The sequence below is a fragment of the Hippopotamus amphibius genome, chromosome 15 (genome assembly GCF_030028045.1).
Source record: "Hippopotamus amphibius kiboko isolate mHipAmp2 chromosome 15, mHipAmp2.hap2, whole genome shotgun sequence".
Lineage (NCBI taxonomy): Eukaryota > Metazoa > Chordata > Mammalia > Artiodactyla > Hippopotamidae > Hippopotamus > Hippopotamus amphibius.
The window spans coordinates 61,989,899-62,015,414 of NC_080200.1; the positions used below are offsets into that span (position 1 = coordinate 61,989,899).

A 25,516-nucleotide genomic window follows, 5' to 3' on the forward strand; every position below is an offset into this window, starting at 1 on the left:
TCGTACTGGGTCCCCCTGCTTAGAAGGGTTCTGTGTTTGGTTTAACACTACACTGTCACTGTCCTAAAATTCTTAATAGTTCTGCACAAGGAACCTTGCATTTTCATTTTGCACTGGGTCTTAAAAATTAGGTACACGTTCCTGCCTGAAATAACGTGGTGAGGGACACTTTTGTAGAAACTTGGGATAGAATACTTTATTGACCTCCAGTGACATCCTGCATCTTAAGGGTAGGTGATGAGATGTGGGAGGCCCAGGTGCAAGTAGCAAATTTGGTAAGGTTTTATGTGCCTATCTTTCTATAGGCACCTCTGCAACCTTTCTGCCCTCTTCCTTGCTATAGTGATCCACAGCCCATAATTAAAGCAGCAGAGCTGTTATTGAGAGAAATGGGAGAACCAAGCTCACAACTAGGACCTTTGCTCCAAACTCGCAGCTGTTTATCCTCCGAGATTCCGTGAGCCTGTCTCCTTGGGGCTCTTCGTATCTTGTAATATATGGTACCTGTCCACTAACACTGGGAGAGATTCTAGGTGGATCCTGTTTCTCCTGACAGCCTGGCACCAAAGATAGCACTTAGGTGAGTGGGTTCTGAGCCTGGTTCATGCTAAATCATTTGCAGAAGTCCAGGAGGTACAACATGAAATAAACCCGTGCTTGCTGAAGCAGGGATGCCTCTACGGCTGCATCACCTTCCTCCCACCTGCCTTCCCTCCCACCTCTAGGCTCCTATAGAGAGAGGTTTACAAACTCCTGGCCTAGGTCCATGTATGGGCCTTTCAATGTTTGTCAACATCTAAGCTTACTTAAATCTTCAGCATTCCAGCTCGGAGCACAAAAATTACAAGAAGAGTGAAAAATTCTCTATGGTAAAAGGCACTGTAGAATATTAAAGTAGTTCAAAGGTGCTGTTCAAGCTGAACGAAGGAAATGGAGAGAAGAGGCCAGAGTAGGCTGGCTCTGTCCTTGGACCCTAGAGCTTAGACACCCGCTCTAGATGCCTCAGTTCTTCTCAGGACTCTACTTTCTCAACCTTGTCATTGTATTGCTGCGTTCAGTTCTCGTAACAACCCCACAAAGCAGGATAGTGGGGGTAGGTTGATCACACGCATGCGCCCGGGAGTGGCTCTGCCCCGCCCTCCCTTACTTTTTAGACTCCTCCCACTCTGAAGTTGGGCTTGGCCACGTGACTTGCTTTGACTACTAGGATGTAGAAAACGCGAGACTGTTTCGCTTGCTATATCAGTGGGGATTCTCCGGAGGAATAGAACCAATAGGATGTATATATTGGTACAGAAGAGGACATGTATCATAGGAATTGGGACACATGGTTACGAAGGCTTAGAAATGCCATAATGTGCCTCTGCAAACTGGAAAACCAGGAAAGCCGATGGTATCATTCACTCTGAGTGCGAAGGTCTGAGATTGGGGGGGGTGGGGGGGTGGGGGTGGGGTGGGGTGACAGGGTAAGTCCCAATCTGAGTCTGAAAACCCAAGCACCAGGAGAGCCAGTGTCCAAGGGCAGGAGAAGACGGAGGTGTCAGCTCCAGCAGAGAGAGTGGACTCACCTTTCCTCCACCTTTCCGTTTCCTTCAGGAACTTGGTGGCTCAGATGAAGCCCCCCTGCCGTGGTGAGTGTGCCCTTGTTTACTCCGTCTGCTGATTCAAATGCGGCTCTGTTCTGGAAACACCCTCACAGACAATCAGAAATAACATTTTACCGGCTCTCTCGGCCTCCTTTAGCCCGGTCAGGTCGATACATAAACCAACCATCACCGGCTATAATGAAAACTGCGGGTCTTCCCCATCCTTCCCCATCCTTCTCCACTTCCGTCAGCAGACACTTTCCACCCCTTTTTGTTGTTTTCTCATGTATTTCCCTCCATAAGTCTAAATGTGACTCTTTTACTGCTATGTCTTGACTTTCAGTTTTAGATTACAGTTTTATTACTATTGAATTTCTATTATGAAAAATCAGGACTTAGCTGTGTTGCACGATTAGGTAATCCTCACACAGAGATATTTCCCTTTCTCAGATCTCCCCTTAAAAGGCTGAACAAATACTGTGTATGTGTGTGTGTGTGTAATTCCCTTTTCTCCACATTCAGGGATGGGTGGATTTACATATCTAGTGTTTTCATTATTTTAGCTGTGTGAATCTTGCTTATAAATGAGGCAAATGATATCTCAGTGATTATATTTCATTTCCTGTACATTTTTTTCTGTTTCTTCTGTTGGGAATTGTTTTCTTAGCCCCTTTCTGTCTTTCCTCATCTCTCTCTCTGACATTTTCTTTCCATACTCGCAACCAGTTTTCTTCCCCAACTTTTATTCCAACAAACCTCTCAGATAACTTTTCAGATATTTTTTTGGATAAGCTGCTGAGATTTTACAGGTTTTTTTCCCCAGCTTTATTGAGTTACAGTTGACAAATCATGTTGTGTAAGTTTAAGGTGCACAATATGATGACTTGGTACCCTTATATGTTGCAAAATGATTACTGCAAGAGGTTCCATTAATACCTCAATCGCCTCACATAATTGACTTAAAAAAATCTTTATTTATTATTATTTATTTTATTTATTTATTTATTTATTTTTGGCTGTGTTGGGTCTTCATTGCTGCCCGCTGGCTTTCTCTAGTTGCGGTGAGTGGGGGCTACTCTTCGTTGTGGTGAGTGGACTTCTCATTGCGGTGGCTTCTCTTGTGGAGCACGGGCTCTAAGCGCACGGGCTTCAGTAGTTGTGGCTCATGGGCTCTAGAGCACAGACTCAGTAGTTGTGACGCAGGGGCTTTGTTGGTCCCCGGCACGTGGGATCTTCCTGGACCAGGGATCAAACCTGTGTTCCCCTGCCTTGGCAGATGGATTCTTAACCACTGCACCACCAGGGAAGCCCCATAATTGCCATTTTTTTTGGCGGTGAGGATGTTTAAGATCTACTTTCTTATCAAATTTCTAGTATATAATATCAGCTGTAGTTGACTGCTGTCATCATGCTGTACATTAGGTCCCCAGAACTTACTCATAACTGGAAGTTTGTACCGTTTGATCAATATCTCCCCACCCCATGGCAGGCACCATTCTACTCTGTTTCTGTGAGTTCTGCTTTTTTAGATTCTACGTATGAGATCATACAGTATTTGTCTTTCTCTGTCTGACATTTCATTTAGGATAATGTCCTCAAGGTCCATCCATCCATTAATTTTGTAGCAAAAAGGAGAATTTCTTTTTTTTTAAATGGATGAATAACATTGCATTGTGTGTGTATATATCTCTCTCACATCTTCTTTATTCATCCATAGATGGACACTTAGGTTGTTTCCATATCTTGGCTATTGTGAATGATGCTTCAATGAACATAGGGGTGCAGATATCTCATCAAGATACTGATTTCATCTTCTATGTGTATACACCCAGAAGTAGGATTGCTGGATCATATAGTAATTCTCTTTTTAACTGAGGAATCTCTCTACTGTTTTACATAATGGCTGTACCAACTTACATTCCCACCAGCAGTGCACAAGGGTTCCCGTTTCCGCCATACCCTCGCCAACACTCTTCTAGGAGTCTTACACCTTCAGTTCTATGTTTAAATCTTCAATCCAGGTAGAGTTAATTTTTGTGAGTGGTGAAAGATAGGGGTCCAGTTTCATTCTTCGGCATGGGATTATCCAGTTTTCCCAACACCATTTATTGGAGAGCCTATTCTTTCCTCATTGAATGTTCTTGGCTCCAGTGTCAAATATTAGTTTACTGTATATGTATGGGTTTATCTGTGGGCTCTTGATTCTGCTCCGTTGGCCTATGTGTATATTTTTACGCTAGCATTGTACTGTTTTGATTACTATGGCTTTGTAATAAAGTTTGAGATCAGAAAGTGTGAAGCCTCCAGCTTTTTCTTCTTTTTCAAGATTTCTTTGGCTGTTTGGGGTCTTTTGTGGTTCCATACAAATTTTTATTTTTTTTATTTTTTTTATTTTTTTGGGGGTACACCAGGTTCAATCAACTGTTACAAATTTTAAGATGGCTTTTCCTATTTCTGTGAAAAATATCATTGGAATTTTGATAGGGATTGCATTGAATCTAGAGATTGCTTTGGGTAGTGTGGCTATTTTAACAATATTCATTCTTCCGATCCATGAACACAGGATATCTTCCTATTTATTTGTTTCTCCTTTAATTTCTTTCATTAAAGCCTTATAGTTTTCAGTGTACATCTACTTGGCTAAGTTTATTTCAAATTGTTTTCTTGTTTTTGATGCTATTGTAAATAATATTATTTTGTTTATTCCTTTTCAGATATTTTGTTGTTAGTGTCTAGCAATGCAACTGATTACTGATTTGTTGATTTTGTATCCTGCAGCTGTACTGAATTTGTTTATTAGTCCTAACTGTTTTTTAGTGGTCTTTAGGGTTATCTCTATATAAGATCATATCATCTGCAAATAGAGACAATTTTACTTTTTTCTTTCTGATTGGGATGCATTTTATTTCTTTTTCTTGCATAATTGTCTGTCTTTAGATTTTATGGTTATTTGTCATGTAGGATTATTGTAGCAGCAACTGAGTGGTAAAGAGGCTTTCCTCATATGTCTAGAGATTCTTGGCTGGTGGCTCACTTGATGTAGAGAACAGACTTGAGGACACCAGGGGGAAGGGAAGCTGGGATGTAGTGAGAGAGTAGCGTCGACATATACACGGTACCAAATGTGAAATAGATGGCTAGTGGGAAGCTACTACAGAGCACAGGGAGACCAGCTTGATGCTTTGTGAAGACTTAAAGGGGTGGGATAGGGAGGTTGGGAAGGAGGCTCAAGAGGGAGGGGGTATGGGGATATATGTATACATGTGGCTCTTTCACTTTGTTGTACAGCAGAAACTGGCACAATACTGTAAAGAAATTATACTCCAATAAAGATTAAAAAGAAAAAAGAATAGAGCACTGAAAAGGGACCTGGGATCCTGTGTACGTAGGTGGTGGGGCTTGTGGACTAGTATATCCTCATATGGCAGAGAGAGAGTGAGAAAGCTCTTGTGTCTCTTCTTATAAGGGCACTAATCCCATTCATGAGGGCTCTATCCTCAAGACCAAATCATCTCCCAAAGGCCCCAGCTCCTAATACCATCACTTGGGGGTTAGGATTTCAACATATGAATTTTGGGGCGTCACAAACATTCAGTCCATAATAGATCATAAGATAAAGAGTCAGATGTGGATACTGCTGAACCCCAAGAGCGCAGTTGCTGGCTTACCTCCCATACTTGTCAGTAAGTGCTTTCCTGATCACCTTGTCTCTTCCTTCCTGCCTGACCTGGAGGGGTCAGAGCTGGATTTAGCAAACAGGAGCAGAAGCACAAGCTAGGGGAGAGAGAAGAGGCACCTCCTGACCCAGGGAAGGAAAGAAACCTGAACTTAGAATCAAGGTTTGAATTTTAATGCTTACATGGGACTGGATATTTAAAATGTGGAATTGAGTTTAGTTTTGTGATTTAAATGTTTTTAAAGTTTTTAATATAACAGTGACCAGAAAATTCAGGGGGCTGAGTTTTTATCCAGGAGTAGGAGAACTTGTCCATTAGCAGTTTTAAAGAGTAGATGAAAGCAGAAAGTCAGTAGACTGAGGCTTGGGGCAGCGAAACAGAGTTTCTGAACATCCACAAATTGGTGTCTGCAGAGTCAAAAGTGACTGGGAACAAGTGGTTGATCAAGAGGAATGGGAGAGGCAGTCTCAACCTCTGTGAAACCCAGGTGCTGACTCAAACCTCAGTCCTGTTCTCATGTGAGTCTGATGCAGGTTCTAACCTGTGGACCTTCTGGTCCTCAAGCCCTCAGCTCAGCGCATCTTATTCCAACACATGGCAGACACTGCATTTCCTGTTGTCAACTCCAGTGGGTGATGACACCATAATCTCTGCTGAAGTCTGAGGCTTGGACAGTCTTCTATAAACACCTCTATCGCCAGGACAGGCAACCCCAAAAGTTTGGACAACCATGAGGAAACAAAGAAACACCAGGCAGGCAAAGGAACAGGAAAAAAACCCACAAGACCAAATAAATGAGGAGGAAATAGGAAAAATGCCTGAAAAAGAATTTAGAGTAATGATAGTAAAAATGATACAAAATCTCGATAACAAAATAGAGGAAGTACAAGAAACAGTTCATAAGAACTCAGAAAAACAAACAGCAATGGATAACAAAATAACGGAAATTAAAAATACTCTAGATGCTATAACCAGCAGAATGATTGAGGCAGAAGAACGAATAAGTGAGCTGGAAGATAGAATGGGGGAAGTAAATGCCACAGAGCAGGAAAAAGAAAAAAGAATAAAAAGAATAGAAGACAGTCTCAGAGACCTCACTGATAACATTAAGTGTACCAGCGTTCGAATTATAGGCATCCCAGAAGAAGAAAACAAGAAAGGGTTTGAGAAATTATTTGAAGAGGTTCTAGTGGAAAACTTCCCCAACATGGGAAAGGAAATAATTAACCAAGTCCAAGAAGCACAGAGAGTCCCATACAGAATAAACCCAAGGAGAAATACACCAAGACACATATTAATCAAACTAACGACAATTAAACACAAAGAAAAACTATTAAAAGCAGCAAGAGAAAAGCAACAAATAACATATAAGGGAAAACCCATCAGGATAACAGCTGACCTTTCTACAGAAACTCTGCAGGCCAGAAGGGAATGGCAGGATATACTGAAAGTCCTGAAAGAGAGAAACCTACAGCCAAGAATACTCTACCCAGCAAGAATCTCATTCAGATTTGAGGGAGAAATCAAAAGCTTCCCAGACAAGCAAAAGTGAAGAGAATTCAGCACCACCAAACCAGCCTTACAACAAGTGCTAAAGGAACTTCTCTAAGTAGGACACACAGGAAAAGGAAAACACCTACAAATACAAACCCAAAACAATTAAGAAAATGGTAATTGGAACACACATGTCAATAATCACCTTAAATGTAAATGGATTCAATGCTCCAACCAAAAGACACAGACTGGCTGAATGGATACAAAAACAAGACCCTTCTATATGCTGCCTACAAGAAACCCACTTCAGACCAAGGGATACATATAGACTGAAAGTAAAGGGATGGAAAAAGATATTCCATGCAAATGGAAGTCTAAAGAGTAGATGAGATGGAAGTGGATGTGAATAAGTTTCAATTGCTTTATGATTATATCCCAGAATTTAGACAGTTCATCCTAATGGTTACACTTATTTGAGGATTTTTTAAATTTGCCCTACCTTTTGAGAGGATGAAATTCTAGGCTATTAGTTTTGTCATCACTTCAATCATATTATTCCATTGTCTTCTTACATCTAACGCTGTTAAAGAGAAGTCTATGTCGCTGTAATTGTTATGTTAGTTTCTGAACATCTCGCAAAGGAGACACTGACAGCCTCTGTTCCAGACTATTTTTTAAGGCTGTTTGTAGAGCAAACAGCCTTGGAAGGTAGAGATGGTGTCTCCTTCTGGAGCAAATGGTGGTGGGCTTGCTTAGCTAGTTGAGAGAGCGTCATCTCAGGGTCTTTAGCTCTTCTCAGGGCACTGAGATTCTTTTCCTGTTTGTTGTGGGAGGTGTTTTGAGCCCAGCTTTGCTTTTTTTTTTCTTCTTGGAGCATAGTGAGTACCGTTTAGACAGGAAGTTTACCAAATGTAAGTAATCACTTTAAGGAACTTTTCTGGAGTATTTAATCATGTTTACATGGTAACATCATTAATCCTGGATTTGTAGTTGTTGTCATAGCAATTTGCTATTGATAATTCCATTTAGCACTGATTTTAATTTTAGCGAACATTGTCTATGTTTATTCCTCAACATTTATTTCAGAGAACTTACTCTTTTTTTTTTTAAACATAACTCATCTAGCCCTCCTTATTTGACACTCTCTTGGGACTTTCAGATCAGTGGTGTTGCTATTCCTAAAATTTTGCAGTGATTCCAGTGCCATTTAATGCTCCGCACACTTCCCTTTCCTCCTTGCTCATGCTAGGTATGTTCCATTTCCCATTTTACGACTTTTCACTTCTTCAGACTGCCCTTTATTACTTGAAGTTCCACATTGTAATTTGAAAAGTAGAACACTAAAATATCTATTTCTGAATGATCTGCTAACTACTGGGCTGTAATTGTATCAAAATTGATAGTTCAGCTGAAACTTTATTTTATTCAACTCAAGAGGTATTTTTGTAGCTGATTATTCTTGCTTATGGCTTTACCTAGAGCTTTTATTTCACGGTTACATTTTGTACCATGTTAAATATTTTTCCATCTATTTTCACAAAGCTAGATAAAAATGTTAACAAAGGCATAAAAGCCATATGTTAAACCTGGAACAGTATTGGAATCAGAAATGATATACTGCATCATCTTACTTTTATTGTTTTCTGAGATTTATTGCAGTGGAGAAGATTCAATTCAAGACTATGATGGTTAATACAGTTATACCAAATTTTCAAACCTCTAAAATTATGACGCTAAAAATTCTTTCATACGCTGACTGGAAATGAAAAGGAAAATACGTTCAGATAAATGTCCTGAAGTAGAAAGAGAAATGCTGACCGCAGATGAAACAAGTCTTGCTTGCTAGCTATGTTAGATTGGCTGTTCTCCTGCTGAGAGCTCTTCCATCATTTGAGCCCTTCTTCCTTCAGTGATTTCCCCCAGTCCACTGTCACCCAAGGGAAGTCAGGGAACCATGAGCCAGGATGGTAGAGAATCACTGCAGTTCTGTTCCTTCCCCATAACTGAAGGGCAGTGGCTCTTGACCTGGATCCCTGGACTCTCGGGGTTCCCTGGGCTGGCTTTGTGGACAAGGGGCCAGGACATGAGCTATGTGTGTGTTTATGGGAAGTGGGTCCACATTTTCATCACATTCTTAAAGGGGTCCGTGATCTTCCAAATGCCAAGAATGGCATGTAACAACTTCTCTCTTTTACCAAAGACTATTTTAGACGTTATTTTGGCTATTACAAAAGGGCTAATGGGCATTAAGCACATTATTGATAATAACGTGTGTGACTATGTGCAAGGACTGTCCTGAGGGCTTGATTAAAAAATTATGATGGATTATTGCAAGTGTAGGAAAGTAGTGAAAGCATTAAAATGATCCTCCATGTGCCTGTCACCCAGGTTGCCATCAGCCACATTTTGCTAATCATTCTCAGCCACTGAAATGCGTGGCCTGATGTAACTGCCATGACTACCCTAGGGGTTGGTACTCTTGGTATTCCTGTTAGAGATGGGGACCCCGAGGCTTGGAGAGGCTCAGCTGCTGGCTGCTGGTTTCACAGCTGGCAAGTGGTTGGGCAGCAGAGTGGGAACTTGAACCTGGGGCTGACCAGCTCTGGAGGCCACCCTCACCTCAGGCCGCTAGGTGTCCTCCTTCTCCAGTGGCTGCCTCGTCCGGACGACCTGTGGCCCCTACGTTCCCCTGCCTGGCTTCCCTGCAGATGCTTTCATATTGGGAGTAGCTGTCATTTCCTGAACACCTCCTCAGCGTTACACGTGGTTTTATTCGATTTTTTTTTTCTGCCTGTGTTTTAAAAAATGTATGTCTGCCTTTTTAAAAATTAAAGAAAAAATTTTTTATTGTGGTAAAAGTCACATAATATAAAACATACTATTTGAACCATATTTCACTATACAGTTCAGTGGCAGTAAGTACTTAGCAAAGACTCTCTGAGAGAAGTATTCCCACTTTACAGGTGAGGAAACCTCAGAACAGATGTTAGGCAACGTGACCAGAATTATACCTAATCAGTGATGGAGTTGGTACTGGAATCCAGACATTCTGTCTCCTCTCTAACACACAGTGGGCTTCAGGCTCAGTTGAATGTGGCATGAAATTAACAAAAAATGTATAGAGTGTATTTTCTAGAAGAGAGTTTATATTCATGGGGTCAACTAATGGTGGGTAGAGTTGGGCACTTAGCTGGAGACTGACGCTATTTCAGCACAAGGGAGGGTGTGAGCTTATGGAATGAGCCCCTGCCTGCCCGCGGAGCACTGCCATGTCTCCCTGGCCCCACCCCCATCAGATCCTCAGTGTCCAGTGCAGGCTCTCAATTCCCAATTCCAAGCCGGGCCCTTGGGCATCACGGCGAGGCTCCCATGGCTTTGTTTACTCTTTTAATAGGTGAGGAAGAGACTTCCTGGAACTGGAGGGTTTTAGGACCATCCCTCAACCCTGGACAGCGAGATCTGTCCTCTGGGACCAGAAACAGCATCACTCGTCATCACCCAGAAGGTACCAGGGCTCCATCTTGCTCAGACAAGCACCCAGGCCAGTGACACCCCAGCATCAGAAGACTCTCCTGTCCTACAGGGGGCGGCCGGCCCAGCTTAGTCTGTATCATCCAACCACCTCATCCAAATGTGTTACCTTTACGCACAGAGATGAGGAAACAGAGAATTTTTCTCTGCATGGAGGTAGGTGGGAAAGAAAAAACACTAGGGAGAATATCAGGAGCCCGAACATTATTGTAAAAAGTTGACCTGCCCTTATATGGATGGGAATAATTAATTTGCACTTTCAATGTATTATAAGCCCACATTACTGCTGGAACATTAAGGCACAATGATCGTTGGACTAAGTGGTTGATTAGAAAAGTCCCATATATTTATATAGGTATAGAAAGTGCTATAGGATATACATCCACCTGCTACTTGAGGTTTTTTTTTTTTTCCCTGCAACTTTTGGCAAGCTTCACTCACTTTTTTTTTTTTTTTTTTTCCGTTGACTGAAAGACACCATTTATTTCGTTAACGTCAAGCAGGATGATCTATTGAGAGGGAAGTGTAAGTGTTGAGCATGAAATCCGTACACATTTTCCGCGGTGGGCTGCGGGATAGAAGCCACAGGCAATGCCCTGACTGAAATCTTGCGCTACAGAGCATTCCACAGCTGAGCTATGACCGAGGGTCACAGCCAGCACCCAAGACTGCCAAGGGCAGAACATGAGCACCAGATTGGTTTTTTATGTAATAATATAACTAAATACAAAGTTATGTACATGGATTCCCTGCAATCTTCGGGTCCCCATTAACCAGACATGGAAGAAGCAAACGAGGGAATGGACAGGACCGCTGGGATTCTGTGTGCTTCGTTCAAAGGACGGTCGAGCACTATATATTGCCATGCAGAAGAGAACGTTCTCAAAAGACACCAAAAGGCTGGCTACAGACACGAATTCTATTTTCACATTTTACAAACATATCAGCAAAATGATCGCAATACTGTATTTGAAGGGAAGGAATCACAGATAAAAGCTTTGTGAAAATTAAAAACAAAACACACTGAAATCACCGCGGTTGTCTCCCTGAGGGAGGAAGGGGGTGTCCGTGGAGATCCAGCTTTACCTTTTCTGACGTGACCAGTTTTCGCAGCAAGTGACCACACCACGTGGGAAGGAGGAGGACGCTTCATCGACAGAAGAGGGGTTTTTCAAGTCAGGAAGAGCGATTATGTCGGGCTCTTTTTGGCAAGCTTCACTCACTTTTAATTTAATCTTTAAAATTCATAACGAGCATGTGTTATTTCTTATCATCAGAAAAAGAAACCCCAAAATATAAAGCACAGACTAGGGAGGTGAGATTTCACTTTTTAATCCTTGCAGCTCCCCTAGGGGTGGGTTGCTGTCAGAATTCCCTGGGCAGTGTTTCATCCCAGGCATTCCTGTCTCTCTCCTTCCCTCTCCCCATCACCACTGCACTGCTACTCATTGCTGGAGTAGCTCAGGGCACACCCGGACAGAGTTACCCCTTGTTATGACAACTCTGTGAGAGGCTCAGTGGAGAGGGCTTCACCCACTCTGGACCCCAGGCATCATCTTACTGGTGCAGTCATTTGAAAGTTCAGACAGCTTACTGGACCTTGTAGCCACCCCTTGCCCACCTCTGATAGGTGGGCTTCATCAGGGAAGATGGGGACAGGGGAGGAAACCAGAAGGATCACATCCCCCTCCTCTCAGACATCCCTCTGGGAAAGGACATCAAAACAATCTAGGGAGAAGCAAAATTTGTCTTCCTTTGGGGGAGACCACAGTTTGTAGAACCAAACAGCCCTGTTTGTACTCCCAGGAGGGAGAGAGCATTGGCCGTAACTTCATGAAGTTTAGGGACACTTCTGAAAAATTGGAAAGGAACACTCTCCTCGGATCAGGACATTTCTGAAGATGGGATCCTTTCATGGTGCCTCAGGCCAACAGGGAGGAAGCTGGGGCCTCACTGTCCCCCTTCTCCTCGCCTAGGAGCTGGAATAGGCAAGTCGCTTGCCCCCTCTGTGCCTCCGTGTCCTCATATGGAAAAGTGGGACATAATGATTGCTGTAATGATTAAAGACATTAACGTGTGTATGCAACTAGCACTGGATAAATGTTCACTATGGCTTCTGTAATTTTGTACGGGGGGGAGGTCACTGAGGCCTGTGGTGGAAGAACTAGACCATGGAAGGAAAAACGGTGGTATCGGTCGAAATAACTCCTTTCTCAGCAGCAAGTCCACTCTTGAGTGCGGACATGGTGCCCTCTGAGCCTTATGGTATAAAACAGATGAGCCCAAGACTCTGAGCTCCTGGCAGGAGATGGTGGCCATGCACTTAGGCACACTTTGCTGAGAAACTGGGGGGCCATGAGGGGCCTCCCGACTCCCTTTGTGTTCTTTGTCTCACGCATGCCCTTGGCACTGCTCACGGGCTGATTTGGTGATAAACCAAGATGAAAGCTATCTTAAATGAGACCCTGTCCTTACTCTCGCCAGAGTTCAAACCCAGGATAGATGGTGTGGTCAGGACTAGCCTTTGGCCTAGTTAACAAGATTGACAAGAATACCTTCAAGTTTAATTGGGAAAAAAGGAAGAAGAGAAATAAAGGCAAGAGACCTGTTTACCGGAATGGCCTGGCTGGAGCCCAAGGCATTGAGTGGCCCTGAGCTGTGGGCCCTGGGGGGGTCCTCTCTGGAGGTGGGTGGTGCTGAGTGGTCTGCCAAGGTGGAAGGGCCATCTGGGCACCCAGCCTGTCATCCCCCTGGGCCACCACTGGAGGCAGGTGTGGCTGATGTTCTGGAAGTGAACCTGGATGGCAACCTGACCTCTAGCTCCGTGGGGATGGAGGCCTGGTGCTTGTGACCTGCAGTCGTGGGCACAACCCAGGTGCTTCTTGTGAGTCAGCCAACCTCCAGGGGCACCCCAGCTGTGCTGAGGGCATGGAGGGTGGGTCTCAGGAGGGGGAGGTTCATCTCCTGGGCTTCACCACGAGGCACTCTTCCACGTGGAAGTCCCTGCTTAGCCTTCATCAGCAACTGCTGCTGTCCTCTGAGGACCAGGGCTGCCCCACAGCTTCCAGGGCACCACTTGGGGCGCAGGCTTGCAGGTGCCGGCCCCCGCCCTCCATCCTGGGTGTACTGCTGTCGCTTTGGGTGCTGCTTCCAGCCCAGCTGTCCGTTTGGTGGATCTTAACAACCTGGGAGCTGGGAAGGGGCTTCTCCAGGTGAAATCTAAGCCGGGTCGGAGTAGGGAAAGGGGAAGTTGCTGTGCTGCGGGCGGCGGCCGGCCCATCCGTGCCCTGGGATTAGAGCCGAGTCTATCACAAAAAAGACTACACCAGCGGCCACTGCAGGGTGCCTCCCAAAGGCTCCTAGAGGCAGCAGTAGCTACTGCCTCATCCCTGGACTCGGCACAAAACCTTGGGGCTGTGACATGGGGGTCCAGGGGCAGCTCTGTGCTCAAGAGTGATGTCCTTATGCCTGCGCTCTTACTTGCTCTACTTGAGGACACTGGAGTGCTGGGCACGTCCAGCCCAGATCCACACTGTGGGCTCCAGCAAAGGTGTCCTGAGGCGCTGCTGGAGCCTGCAGACCTGTCTGCTGAAGCTGCCCGTGTATTATCCCTGGAGACGGCAGCCACAGGCCGTGCTCCTCCCGATGGCTGCCAATCTCAGGTCTCAACCTAAGAGAAGAGCAGACGGGTGTGGCGGGAGCATAGGCAGCATTGGAAAGACCACTCACAAGCCTGACTCAGACCCACCCCATCTTCTCCCCGGGTGCAGCTCCTACCTGAGAAAGCCAGGAACCCAGAGTCAAGAGCTTCGGCTTTGCCAGGGTTGATGTAAACCTGGTTATGGCCAGTTTAGGCAGAGGAAGTCAGACGTGCTGAAAATTGGTAAGAGGTGATAGCAAAGTGAGGAGGTAGACAGGAGGCAGTGTAGACGCACTACCACCTTGGGTTTTCCTGTTGCCGACACTGCGAAGCTCCAGATGGACCTCGTCGCGGAGTCCCGAGAAGCAGAGTGGACTCTGGCTTCACTGCTCTCACCTGCCCTGGAGTGGCTCGGAGTGTGCTCTCCAGTTACCCAGCACATTCAAGGGTATGGGGTCCGTTCAGACCATCAGGAAGAAGTGGTGTGGTTACAGGATGTGGATGTGCTCTTTCAGAGGCTCGGGATCGAGTCCCCAGGCTGACAAAGATGCTTTCCTTTGGGGAAAAGACAAAGAGGGAGGTGAACTGGGATCTGGGGGACTGTGTATGGACCTGACCAAGGCAGCGCTGGCTGGGACAGGCGCAGTTTGAGAAGGTCGTGGGGGAATATGGGCTGCGCTTAGTTTCCCAGGGCTGCCGTAACCGCGTACCTCAAACTGCGGGGCTTAAAACAACAGAAATGTATTCTCTCCGAGTTCTGGAGGCTGGAAGTCTGAAATCAAGGTGTGTGAAACAGGGCCGATGGGAGGATCCTTCCTGCCTCTCCCAGCATCTGGAGGCCCTGGGTGCTCCTTGACCTATGGCCACATCACTCCATCTCTGCCTCCATCTTCACACGGTCTTTCCCTTGTGTTTCTCTGTGTCCTCTTCTTTTCACACGAGGACACCAGTCACTGGATTTAGGGATTGCCCCCAATCCAGGATGATCTTATCTTGAGATCCTTAACTAATTACATTGGCAAAGACCCTATTTCCTAAAAAGGTCCCATTCTGAGTTTTGGAGTAGACACGAGTTCCGAGGGACACCATCAACCCACTGCATTCCGGATGGCAGAGAAAGGTCAGGGTCACGAAGTAGAGTTCTCCGCGTAGCCTTATTGTCATGGGGGTAACTAGTAAGTTCCACCAGCTGTGTGCTCAGAAGACAGATGACATTGGGATGGAGGGGCTGGCCTAGCCAAACGCACTTGAGCCCACTGCTCCTGGCACGTATTGCGGACCCCAGGGCATCATCGTGTTGGAAGTGCAGCCTCCAGAGTTTCCGAAGAACACCCTTGGGAAAGTGGGTTCTACCAAGAGAAGCCTGACTAGGAAAACTCAAAGAACAGTCTTGCAAGTCAAGCCACACAGCTGCAGCCTCCCACACTGCAACAGGCACAGGAGTAGAAATGCTCACTGGTAGATTCGCATGTTTTACCTGCTCAAAGCAGAGGTTTTCACTGTGGCTAACGGGACATGCCAATTTGGTCTTGGGTTATTATTATTGTTGTTGCTGTTGTTGTAATGCTCTGCTGCGTCCTGGGAGCACTCAGTGGTGTCACTGGGAGCAACTAGACGTGGCGGGGGGTGAGAGTTGCCCACCTGTATCCTCACAAGGGGCTGGATCGTGGTGGGTCATGGCCAGGACCACTGCAGGCTCAGGGGCTCCTAGGCCACGGGACATGGAACACGTCGCTGTAGTTGTAGTTTCCTTTCACGGTACCACTTAGACCCTTGTCTGCGGATGTGCCCCCACCCTGACCTCACAGTATGAAACGATAAGTTCTGGGCTCCGGGATTCTGCCACCTGGTGGGTTGATCCCCCATGAAGCTGGCACTGACTGTTATTTTGGACCTGCCTCTTTGAGCATGTAGGAAAGCCACGGGTGTTTTGTCCTCATATGTTTAACCTTGTCTCAGGAATATCTTTTGCACTGTTCGCTGTCTCAGTGGCATACGGAAGGGGATTGAATTCAACGCTTTCAATTCCAGTCAGTCTTAATACCCTGGCTGGACTCTGTGGTCTGGCCCAGCTCCCAAAACCATGCCCGAATCGATCTCCACAGCTGGGGGATGGAAAAATCTATTTGAATTTAGCCAGTCTGGCATGAACCTTGCATGCGGTGGGGTGGGGAGGGTGGAGTCAGTCTCTCAACCACATAGCTGAGTGGTGGGGGAGGTTAGTAAAGCCTTTTGGAATTCTGTGCCTTGAATAAAGGGAAGTAATGCTGGGGGAAGACATGGAGGGTGTCTACTTCATTGATGGGTATTTTCTAGATTGTATGTTCTTTTAGATGGCTGGACCAGGTACTCGCAGACTTCAGTGTTTCCATGTCTTTATGACCTCTTTCTTCATCATGGGACCTATAAGTCTTATTTTGTTTTTCTGAGACCTGGGAGCAATTCTGGGTAGCTCTGCTTCACAGCTATAGATGTTGCATTTGGGTTATTCAGTTAATAGCTGAGCCGTGCTCTGCTGTAAGCACTGGAGATACAAAGAAGGGATAGTCTCTATTAATTGAGGTAACACAAACTGCTGTAACAAAAGACCTCAAACCAGGGAAGCTGACTGTATCAGCCATTTGTGAGAATTCTGAGGGGCGCCCTGCAGACTGGCAGGTGGCTCTGCTCCACGAGGTCATTCAGGGACTTCAGCTGACAGTGGGCAATGTGGTTTTCAACACATGGCTTTCAAGGTCACCTCAGACTTGGCACTCCAGCCCGCAGGACGTGGGGAAAAATGTCGGTGGGGGGTTGGGTGAGGGCATGGTGGGGCAGGATACAGGAATCCAGCTTGGAAGTAGCTCTCATCACTTCTGCTCACATTCCTTTCTTCTGGAAATGTCCTGTCTGCCCTCTCAGGACGGGCTCAGTTTAATGGGGAAGATCAGCATGTGAATCAAAGGGAGCAGAAGAACAGGTCTTAAGCAGGAGTGTTTCTACCTCACATCTTACACTTCACAATTTCAAATTGTCCCAGCACTATGAACTACTCAAAAGAAGAGAACTCTAAGATGGAAACCCAATGCCTCCTAATGCGTGGAACAGGGCCATATTTTAAAACTTTTATTTCCCTCTTATATCTGTTTTGAATTAGTTATTTCTTATTGTTAGTGGTGCTGTTAAATTTTATTTACCTCATTGCAGTTTCTGGCCATGCTTTGTCTCTATTCCTTGGAAAAAAAAAACAAATCCAAGCTCATGTTGAAGATTTATAATGTTCCAGGTTCCGATTTCCATCCCCTTCCCAGCTTAATGACCGCAGCAAACCTTTAAAGGGGTGTTCATAGTTCCATTTTACCCATGTGGACACAGAGAACATACGAAATATGAAGATCGTGCATCTGTAGAGACAGAGCTGCCGAACAAGCAAACCTCTAAAGTTCAGGCGTTTGTTTCTCACTTATGGGGCACCCAACTGAGGGTTCCCAGGTGGCAGGTGGCTTTTGTCCCCTGGCTTCTTTTGTGTTGAGGTTCTGCTCTTCTCTGGGACCTTGGAGCACTCCGCATCCAGCTGGCTTCCAACCAAACTCAGGTCTTTTCATTTTTCTGTAATCCCATCTTTTCCCATGAATGTACAGTGTCAGAGATACGCTCACATCAGGTGACCTTTATATTTTCATATGTCTTGATAAACTACGCCGTTACCAGCATTTTAAAGACAAACTTTATAAAACTTAATGTAGGTTTTTTTTTTGTTTTCCAATTTTTTATTTCCAAAAAATAGCACAGAAGTCATATATTTTTCAGACTCTCAAACATTAGCCTTATATTTTCCTTTAGCTTTTTTTTTTTTCCCCAGTAAAGCTGCATTTCTTGACAATGTCTGTTTTTTTGCATTGCTCCCCTTCTCATTTCCCACCTCAAGGGTTGCTTCTGTAGGTGTTTTGACAGATGCTGGCTCAACCGGGCTCCCATGCAAAATGGAATTTCTCGGCTCTCCTGTGTTGCTGCTCAGGCTATTAACAGCTCGTTAAATGGATTAGCCAGGAGTCAGCTTTCAAGTCACCGCTGGCCTTTGCAAGTTTGTTGGCCACAGCTGGGGATGTTTTTAGCTCTTCTTGAAGCTCTCTGAACCTTGTTCCACATTTAGCTGCTTCTCATGAAGATCCTAGATTGGTTAGGGGGAAAAAACGTCTCCCTAGTCCTGAGTTCAAGAGCTTGAAAAGAAATGTCTATAGGGTATTGTTTTCGATTCTTAGTGAGTTGCTGAGGGGCCTGAGATTTGAATAGCCATGGAGGATGAATGAACAAGAGGATGAAAGGTTAGAGGTAACCCCACTGTATAGTGAGCTAATCCCTGCCAGTTAGCTCTACCCCAAGACAGGGTCAGCATCGTATTTATTCTCTGGATACCTTTTCTCCAAGACTATCATTGTCAGTCACATGCTTCCAAGACATATACCATTTTACCTGGCAGTTCATGAAGCTTGGCTGCTGAATGAGAAGGCGCTTAAGCTTTCTGCAGCAGTGCAGGGACGCTGGGACAAACACTGGCCATTGCAGATCTGACTCGTTGTCCCCAATGGCCCCTCCAGAGGCAGAAGGCAGTGGTGGCCGGGACGCTCCTTTCTTAAAATCGAGGATTTGACATTGGGCTGAGCTCAAAGGTTTAACTTCACTCCTCTGTCTCAGCTTGGTGTACCTTAGACAAGTGAGAGCTGGGCTGCTCACGCCTGGGGAGAGCTTGGTTCACCTTGCAGGGGCTTAGGTGTAAGGTAGGTCTGACATCTCCCTGGAAATTCCGAAAGTTGAACCACTGGGTTGCTGGGATGCAAACAAAAAACATTTGATGAAACAGATGTGTGGAAAGCAACGCTTAGCCTCTCAGTATTATGTTTCTAGCTGTTCTATAAGATACTTCTTAAATCATGGTAATTACTGAATTCCCGAGATTCTGAGATATCACTGATTGTAAAACACATTATCAATTTAATAACTGTATTTTGGTTGAGGAAGAGAACAAAGTACTATTGTTTAAAATGTGCAGTTTGACTGCAAAACATTCCAAATTTTAGAAATGATGAAATGGTAATATTTTAGCTCAAGGAAATAGGTTAGAAAAGATTTTCTGCTCTAGACTAGAGCAAGACCAGCTCCTCGGCTAGCTGGAGAGGATTTTTTTTGCTTTTTTCAGGTTAGTTATCCCTTTTCCGGCAGTGGTTTTGGGTCTGCAATTACAGGAGCAGGCAGAAGCCGGCGGCTCTAGCACCAAGGCTCCCACAGGGCGATTTGTGGCTGTAATTTCTTGCTGTTGTCTGTTCTGCCACCCACCTAGCTTACACTGAAACCTGCTGTGAGCCAGCAGACCCCTAGGGAGTGAATTTGCAGGAAGATAAATTCCACCGTCCCTGCCTACATCTGAATGCTATTGTGGAAACTGAATAGAATACAGATCACCCCCAAATTGAATTCTGTGTACCTGCTCTGCTAAGTAGAAAATTGCATATCAAATAGGTTCCTAGACTCTGTCTAGACACAAAGCTTGCTTCCAGTTTTTAATATTCTCGGCCATTGAGGCATGCGAAACCCGTTTGCCCCAATCATTTCAGGATCTCAGGCATTTTATTTAGGGGGAAGTTATCACTGCTTACTGCCAACTCCTATTTCTGCCCTGCCCCCAGTGCTCTTAAGGATGCTCTGTTTACCTCTGTCATAGCATCAGCACCCTCAGCTGGAACTGCTTGGATGTAGGGACTGGGTCTCATTTTTGTGAGAAGTGCTTAGTGTTAGTAGCAGCACACATCATTGTGCAATAAATGTGTATTAAATGCATGAGTGCCGGGAGAACTGGCTGGCATTAGAACGTCTAAAGATCCTTCTCATATGGACATAGCTCTGGAAGGAGCCCCTTGCCCGCTCCTTCTGTGTCGGGCACATGGCTAAGAGGCTAACTAGCGTCTGATCGGCGTTTGAGGATGATTTTCTCCTTGACTCCTCATTAGGCCCTTTGCCTCTGTTTCCGCCAAACAGTAGTAGATGCTGGGGCGAGAGGAAGCTGCAGAGGCTGGTCGTGCCATTGCAGCCGTGGCAGTTCTGTTCCGCCTCCAGGCAGCTGCACAAGTTCACAGAGCAGGATGGGAGATGCCAATCACAAAGTGAAAATGCATGGACACTCAGGTGCCATCCAGGAGCAGTGCCAGTGGTTGGCAGATTGGGTGTCTCTGGTCAGGGGATTATTTGGGGACCATCAGGAAGATCAAGGATGGTTCCCTCACTGGTCTAATAGCACATTGGTTTTCACCACTAGTTCTTTGTTCCTTTGAGGCTGAAACCTTTTATTTTTCAAGAGTCTTAAGTAAAATAAAACTCCATGTCAGTGATGTGTGTGGGGAGGGCATAAACTGTGCGTTAAAGAAATTAAAACACGAAATCTGAATTTTGTCCTGAGGTGGCTTTGCCAGGGGGAAGCTTTGCTTGTATTCAGAGTCATGTGAGACTCTGCCCTGGGCAAGGGCCTGGGTGGGGCCTAAGCTGTTTGATTGGCAGGAGACAGAAGCGCAGGTAAGAGGCCCCCACCCCCCTTTGATTTTTCTCTCTGGGTCTCATGGTTTAGTTAGGCAGTTCTCACTGCTTCCTGTAGGGGTGGTGTTCCCTGGGGGGCACTACATTATGGAAATCGGAGGGGACATTTTTGGTTGTGACGAGGTTGGAGGGGCTCTGCTAGCATTTAGGGAGCATGGCCTAGGGACGCTGAGCATTCTGCAGTGCGTGAGGCCGTACTGCCCCTGGAAGGATTGCCCTGTGTCCTGCCAGGCTTTCAAATGTCCCATGGAATTTTCTTTCTTTTTCTTTTGTCTCTTTTGGTTTTAATTTTTTTAAAATTAAATATTTATTTACTAAAAGGTGATTTACCTAGACTATTTAAGTTAGTTACTATTTTTTTCTTTTTTGAGCAAAGAGTAGGTTTCTAATTGTGTTTGGTGCTCCTGGGATCTTCTCACTGATGCGTTAGAAAGTGTGCAGTCAAGTGGATACCACAACCCAAGCAATCACCAGAATTTCAAAATTTACATGCAGGAAATGTAATGGTTCATCTCGAAATTTACATAAGCCTTGAAATCTTGGGAAGAATGATCTAAAAACAACAAAGCAATGCAGTAGATGTTTGGGTTTACAGTATTTACGATTTGAACAATTACAACCACACATCACATGGTTTCTACCGGTGAACATCGACTAAGCCCACGCCCAGCGCTGCTTAAGGAAACACAGAGTTACTGAGCAAGGGAACCACTGCCCTGTTCAAGGGGAAAGAATGTGGGAAATTAGCCCACATGTTCTGCAGAAAGAGCTTCCTAATATCCTTTTTGTCATCACCATCCTTTGAACACATCATCCGCAGGAAGAGAACTCTAGCCCGTGATACTTTGGGTGAAACCACAGCATTCAGCGTGCCATTCATTCCAGAGAACTTTCTCGATGCCAGCCTGTGTCTTCAATGACAGTCTCTAAGAAGCTATGTAAGAAGGACAAAGATTACATCTTGTCTTTTACATTTGGAAGGATTTTCCTTTGCATGGGTTGTGTTGGGATTATGAAAAGCAAGGAAACAGAGAGTAGAAATCCCAGGTTCCTTTTCTTTCATATACTCGTTCATTAAACAAAATGGTTATTGAATGCATCACACGTGTCGGGTGGACGCTCCGGGCTGGTGAGTGATGCACATTTGTGGTCTCTCGTTGCTTCCTGCCATGGGACTTTCGTACGGGTGAAAACACTCTGTTTTGCACATGCGCAGGTGTGAAGTGCTCTAAGTTTTCTGAAGGCAGCCACCATAATCGTTTCGCTTGGAACTTGACTGAGAGCTGGAGAGTCACTTGCAGTGGCTGGCTTACCAGTGTAGTCACCTCCGTCTGTCCCCGCTCCTCTGTGGCTTTCATGTTCGTGAAGTTTCTGAGGACAGGAGCAAGCATCTGGCTACTGCGTTATCTCCTAATGTGTGTTGCATTCGCTGAGCTTTTCTGTGTTGAAATATATGTACATTTTATTGCAAATTTATTTTCCACTTCTTATTACAGTTTTAGGGCACTGTGATGATTATTTTTAAAATTATGTTTGCATTAGGATGCATATATATTAGATACATTTTATATTATCTTCAGAACTTTTTCATCTTGCAAAACTGAAACTCTATAGCCATTAAACAACAACCACTGTTAACCATCATTCTACTTTCTGTTTCTCTGAATCTGACTACTTTATGTACCTCCTATAAGTGGAATCATGCAGAATTTGTCTTTTTGTGAGTTATTTCACTTAGTGTCCTCATGGGTCATCTGTGTTGTAACATGTGACAGAATGTCCTTCCTTTTTAAGGCAGAATAATATTCCATTGTGTGTACAGACAACATTTTGTATTTCCATTCATTGTCAATGGACATTTGGGTTATTTCTACCTCTTGGCTATTATGAATAATGCTACTATGAACATGAGATCCTGCTTTCAGTTCCTTTGGATGAATACCCAGGGTGGCATTGCTGGATCATATGGTAATCCTACTTACATTTTTTGAGGAAACTCCACACTACCTTTCACAGTGGCTGCAGCGTTTTACATTCCCACCAACAGTGCACAAAGGTTCCAATTTCTCCGCATCCTCGCCAACACTTACTATTTTCTGTTTTTTTTTTGATAGGAGCCACCTTAATGAGTGTTATTATAGACTATATTTTGTATGAATTCTATCTTGAGACAGTAAAGGGGTAGTTAAAAAATGCTTGTTATCAAAAGGGTTCGAGGACAGCTGCTCTAGTGTTTTTCTGCATGATGAGACAACAGTCTTATTAACCTGCTACAGTATCTTACCTTTGAAAATTCGTTAGAAAACAATTCTCCCCTCCTCCTCCCTAGTGGTGTTCTGCTTCTTCCATAGCCGACCCTTGGCACCAGCTTTGTCCAGTGTGGCCTCTGTGGTTTTCCTTTGTTCTGTGTGGAATTAGGCTTTTTTTTCAGTATGTTTTTCCCCCCCTGCAGTAATTAGTGATCTCTTTCTATTAAGTAGGAAAACAGAATTGCTGTTTTGGCATGGAGCACTTGAACTTACATACATTAATAAGTAATGTTTCCATGACTGAGCAAGCATGGATTTCCTGGTGGACACGTGTCTCAGAGATACAATGGAATAAACCACAGCTGGGGACCTGGGATTTTCACCTGTTGTATGCTTGTTGGCCATATAAGTTATGACAGTGCAAGTTAATGTTATCACTGGGTGTGTTGAAAAGGTAGAGTATTTCATTTAGAACATTATGGGGTGAGGATGGGGAACAACTGGACTTCCTGTTCTGTAGACCAATGTGGAAGCAACTTAGTCAAACTGTTTGCCCCGGCTTCAATCTCAGTGCGCACTTGGTGAAGGCTTTTACGCATTAACCCTGGGCTCATTCAGAAGTTTTCCCCGCCTCACCTTTGGTGGTCTCCTCTGTGCTCTCACCTGGAAACCCGTTACAAGTGCTGACCTGGGATGTATTTTGTAGCTAATGTTTGCTTAGTAAACTTCAGTATAGGTCCCCCAAAGAAATTTTTCTGTGATGTGTCAGGGGCCAAAAATATATATAAAAGAAAATCGTTACAGTATTTCACTTGAGAATGTGCAGGTAATGACAAGTTCCTGGTTTTTTTGGAAGTATTTATGGCCATTCAATTAAACAGCCACCAAACAACAGGGAACCCACCAGTGTTTCCAAATGCGCGGTCTTGGTGTTTGTAGCTCACCATATGTTTGAAGTATGACATAATCCTTACGGAGCACGTTCAATTTGTTGCTTCCCAACTTCAATAGAAGCAGTTAAGTCTGTCTCCTTTTAGACAAATTGTTAATGAAAAGGTAGCTCAACAATCATTTTCTTGTAATATGCAATTCTGTCTCCTTAAATACAGGAGCCTGACAGAGCCATTCAGCACTTAGTACTTTCTCTCTACAACTGAACTCTCTCTGACCCTCTGAAACTAACAACTGGAGCAAAAAGAGAAGAAAGAGGGGGAAAGTTAGTTAAAAATAAAACTCACCTGTAATGCATAAAATCCTGAAAGTTGAATGAAAGTATATTTTACCTTATTGTTTTCAGATAATGTATGAATAATCGCCTTCCGCAGCTGGATCTATTTTTATTGATTTTAAAGTATTTCATGATGTTGGTGCAATGTTTAGAAAATGGTGAGACTGTCTGAAAGGTTGAGAATTTAGAGTCCTGAGCTTTCCTCTCTTTTAGCAATGAGTCAGGGCTGCTGATTGTGGCACAAATGCACGGTGCTCCCTCTTCCAAGAGAGCCACACGGGAGAAAACAAAGAGATGGGCCATCTGTCCGAAGTAAGTCTGTGATTTGATCTTATTTTATTTTACTTTAACTTAATTTTGTATGTATGTATGTATGTATGTATGTATTTATTTATTTATCTTTTACAGTTTTCCCAAGAGTTTCTTGACTAGAATTGCTCAAAGACAGCTTTATATCCCTTTTTAAGATACAAATAAAATATTCAACCAAGTCTTCAGAACATACGATAGGATAGTAACTGCTGGCGCTTATTGAGTGATTACTCTATGCCGTCCCATACCCAGGTTGTCTGTGGACCTCACCAGTGATGGGTGGATGAGCCATGACGATCACCCCGATTTAACTGATGCAGAAGTGTGGGTCAGAGAGGTTAATTAACTGCCTGAGATCACCCAGTGATTTTGTGGTAGAGCCAGTGTTTACACTCAAGAGGGCAAACTGAAGTCAAGACCCTTAACCCCTACGTGATGCTGCGTGGCAGCGGGAGATCGCGTCACGTAGTAAAGCCTTGTCACTTCAGACTACTTTGGGGATCTGGGGGCAGAGCAGTCTGAATGAAGAATGTTTGAACAGAAATGCAATCTTACACCTCCATGGAGATGTGTGCAGAGTAAATTAAATATGGGTTTTAAAATTAGGAAAGAGGTATTTCCCTGGCGGTCAGGACTCAGCACTTTCACTGCTGTGAGCTCAGGTTCAATCCCTGCTCGGGGAATTAAGATCCTGCAAGCCCTGTGGCGCGGCCGAAAAATTCAATAAATAAATAAAATTAGGCAAGCAGTCCTGACAATCGCATTTTATTGTAAGGGAAAATATTGGGGTTTTAAAAGAGTAAAGCATTTAATTTTTTAAAAATAAATTTATTTATTTATTGCTGCATTGGTTCTTCATTGCTACGCACGGGCTTTCTGCAGTTGTGGAGAGCTGGGGCTACTCTTCATTGCAGTGCGGGGGCTTCTCCTTGCGATGGCTTATCTTGTTGCAGAGCACGGGCTCTAGGCATGTGGGCTTCAGTAATTGTGGCACAGAGGCTCAATAGTTGTGGCTCATGGGCTCTAAAGCACAGGCTCAATAGTTGTGGCACACATGCTTAGTTGCTCCGTGGCATGCGGGATCTTCCCGGACCAGGGATCAAACCCGTGTCCCCTGCATTGGCAGGCAGATTCTTAACCAGTGTACCACCAGGGAAGTCCTAAAGCATTTAACTTTAAGGGACTTACTTTCGTGATTCTAATCCATGTTTTTTCATAGTACAAATGTAAACTAC

The 25,516-nt window shown here is 44.5% G+C and overlaps 1 protein-coding gene across 6 annotated transcripts in view; it reads left to right on the top strand.

The window, feature by feature from the left end:
• The window catches only part of ATPSCKMT (ATP synthase c subunit lysine N-methyltransferase), a 253,072-nt gene that overhangs the window by 55,275 nt on the left and 172,281 nt on the right, over positions 1-25,516 (top strand). For 2 of the 6 annotated variants that reach the window (XM_057710183.1, XM_057710175.1), the window contains one exon: positions 10,152-12,499. The exons of 2 other annotated variants lie outside the window; for them this stretch is intronic. In XM_057710183.1, the coding sequence (XP_057566166.1) occupies positions 10,152-10,187 (36 nt within the window). In that variant the 3' untranslated portion in view covers positions 10,188-12,499. Of the gene's footprint in view, positions 1-10,151; positions 12,500-24,182; positions 24,282-24,377; positions 24,451-25,516 lie in introns of those variants that run through there. 2 more of the 6 variants (XM_057710174.1, XM_057710181.1) reach the window with 2 other exon arrangements.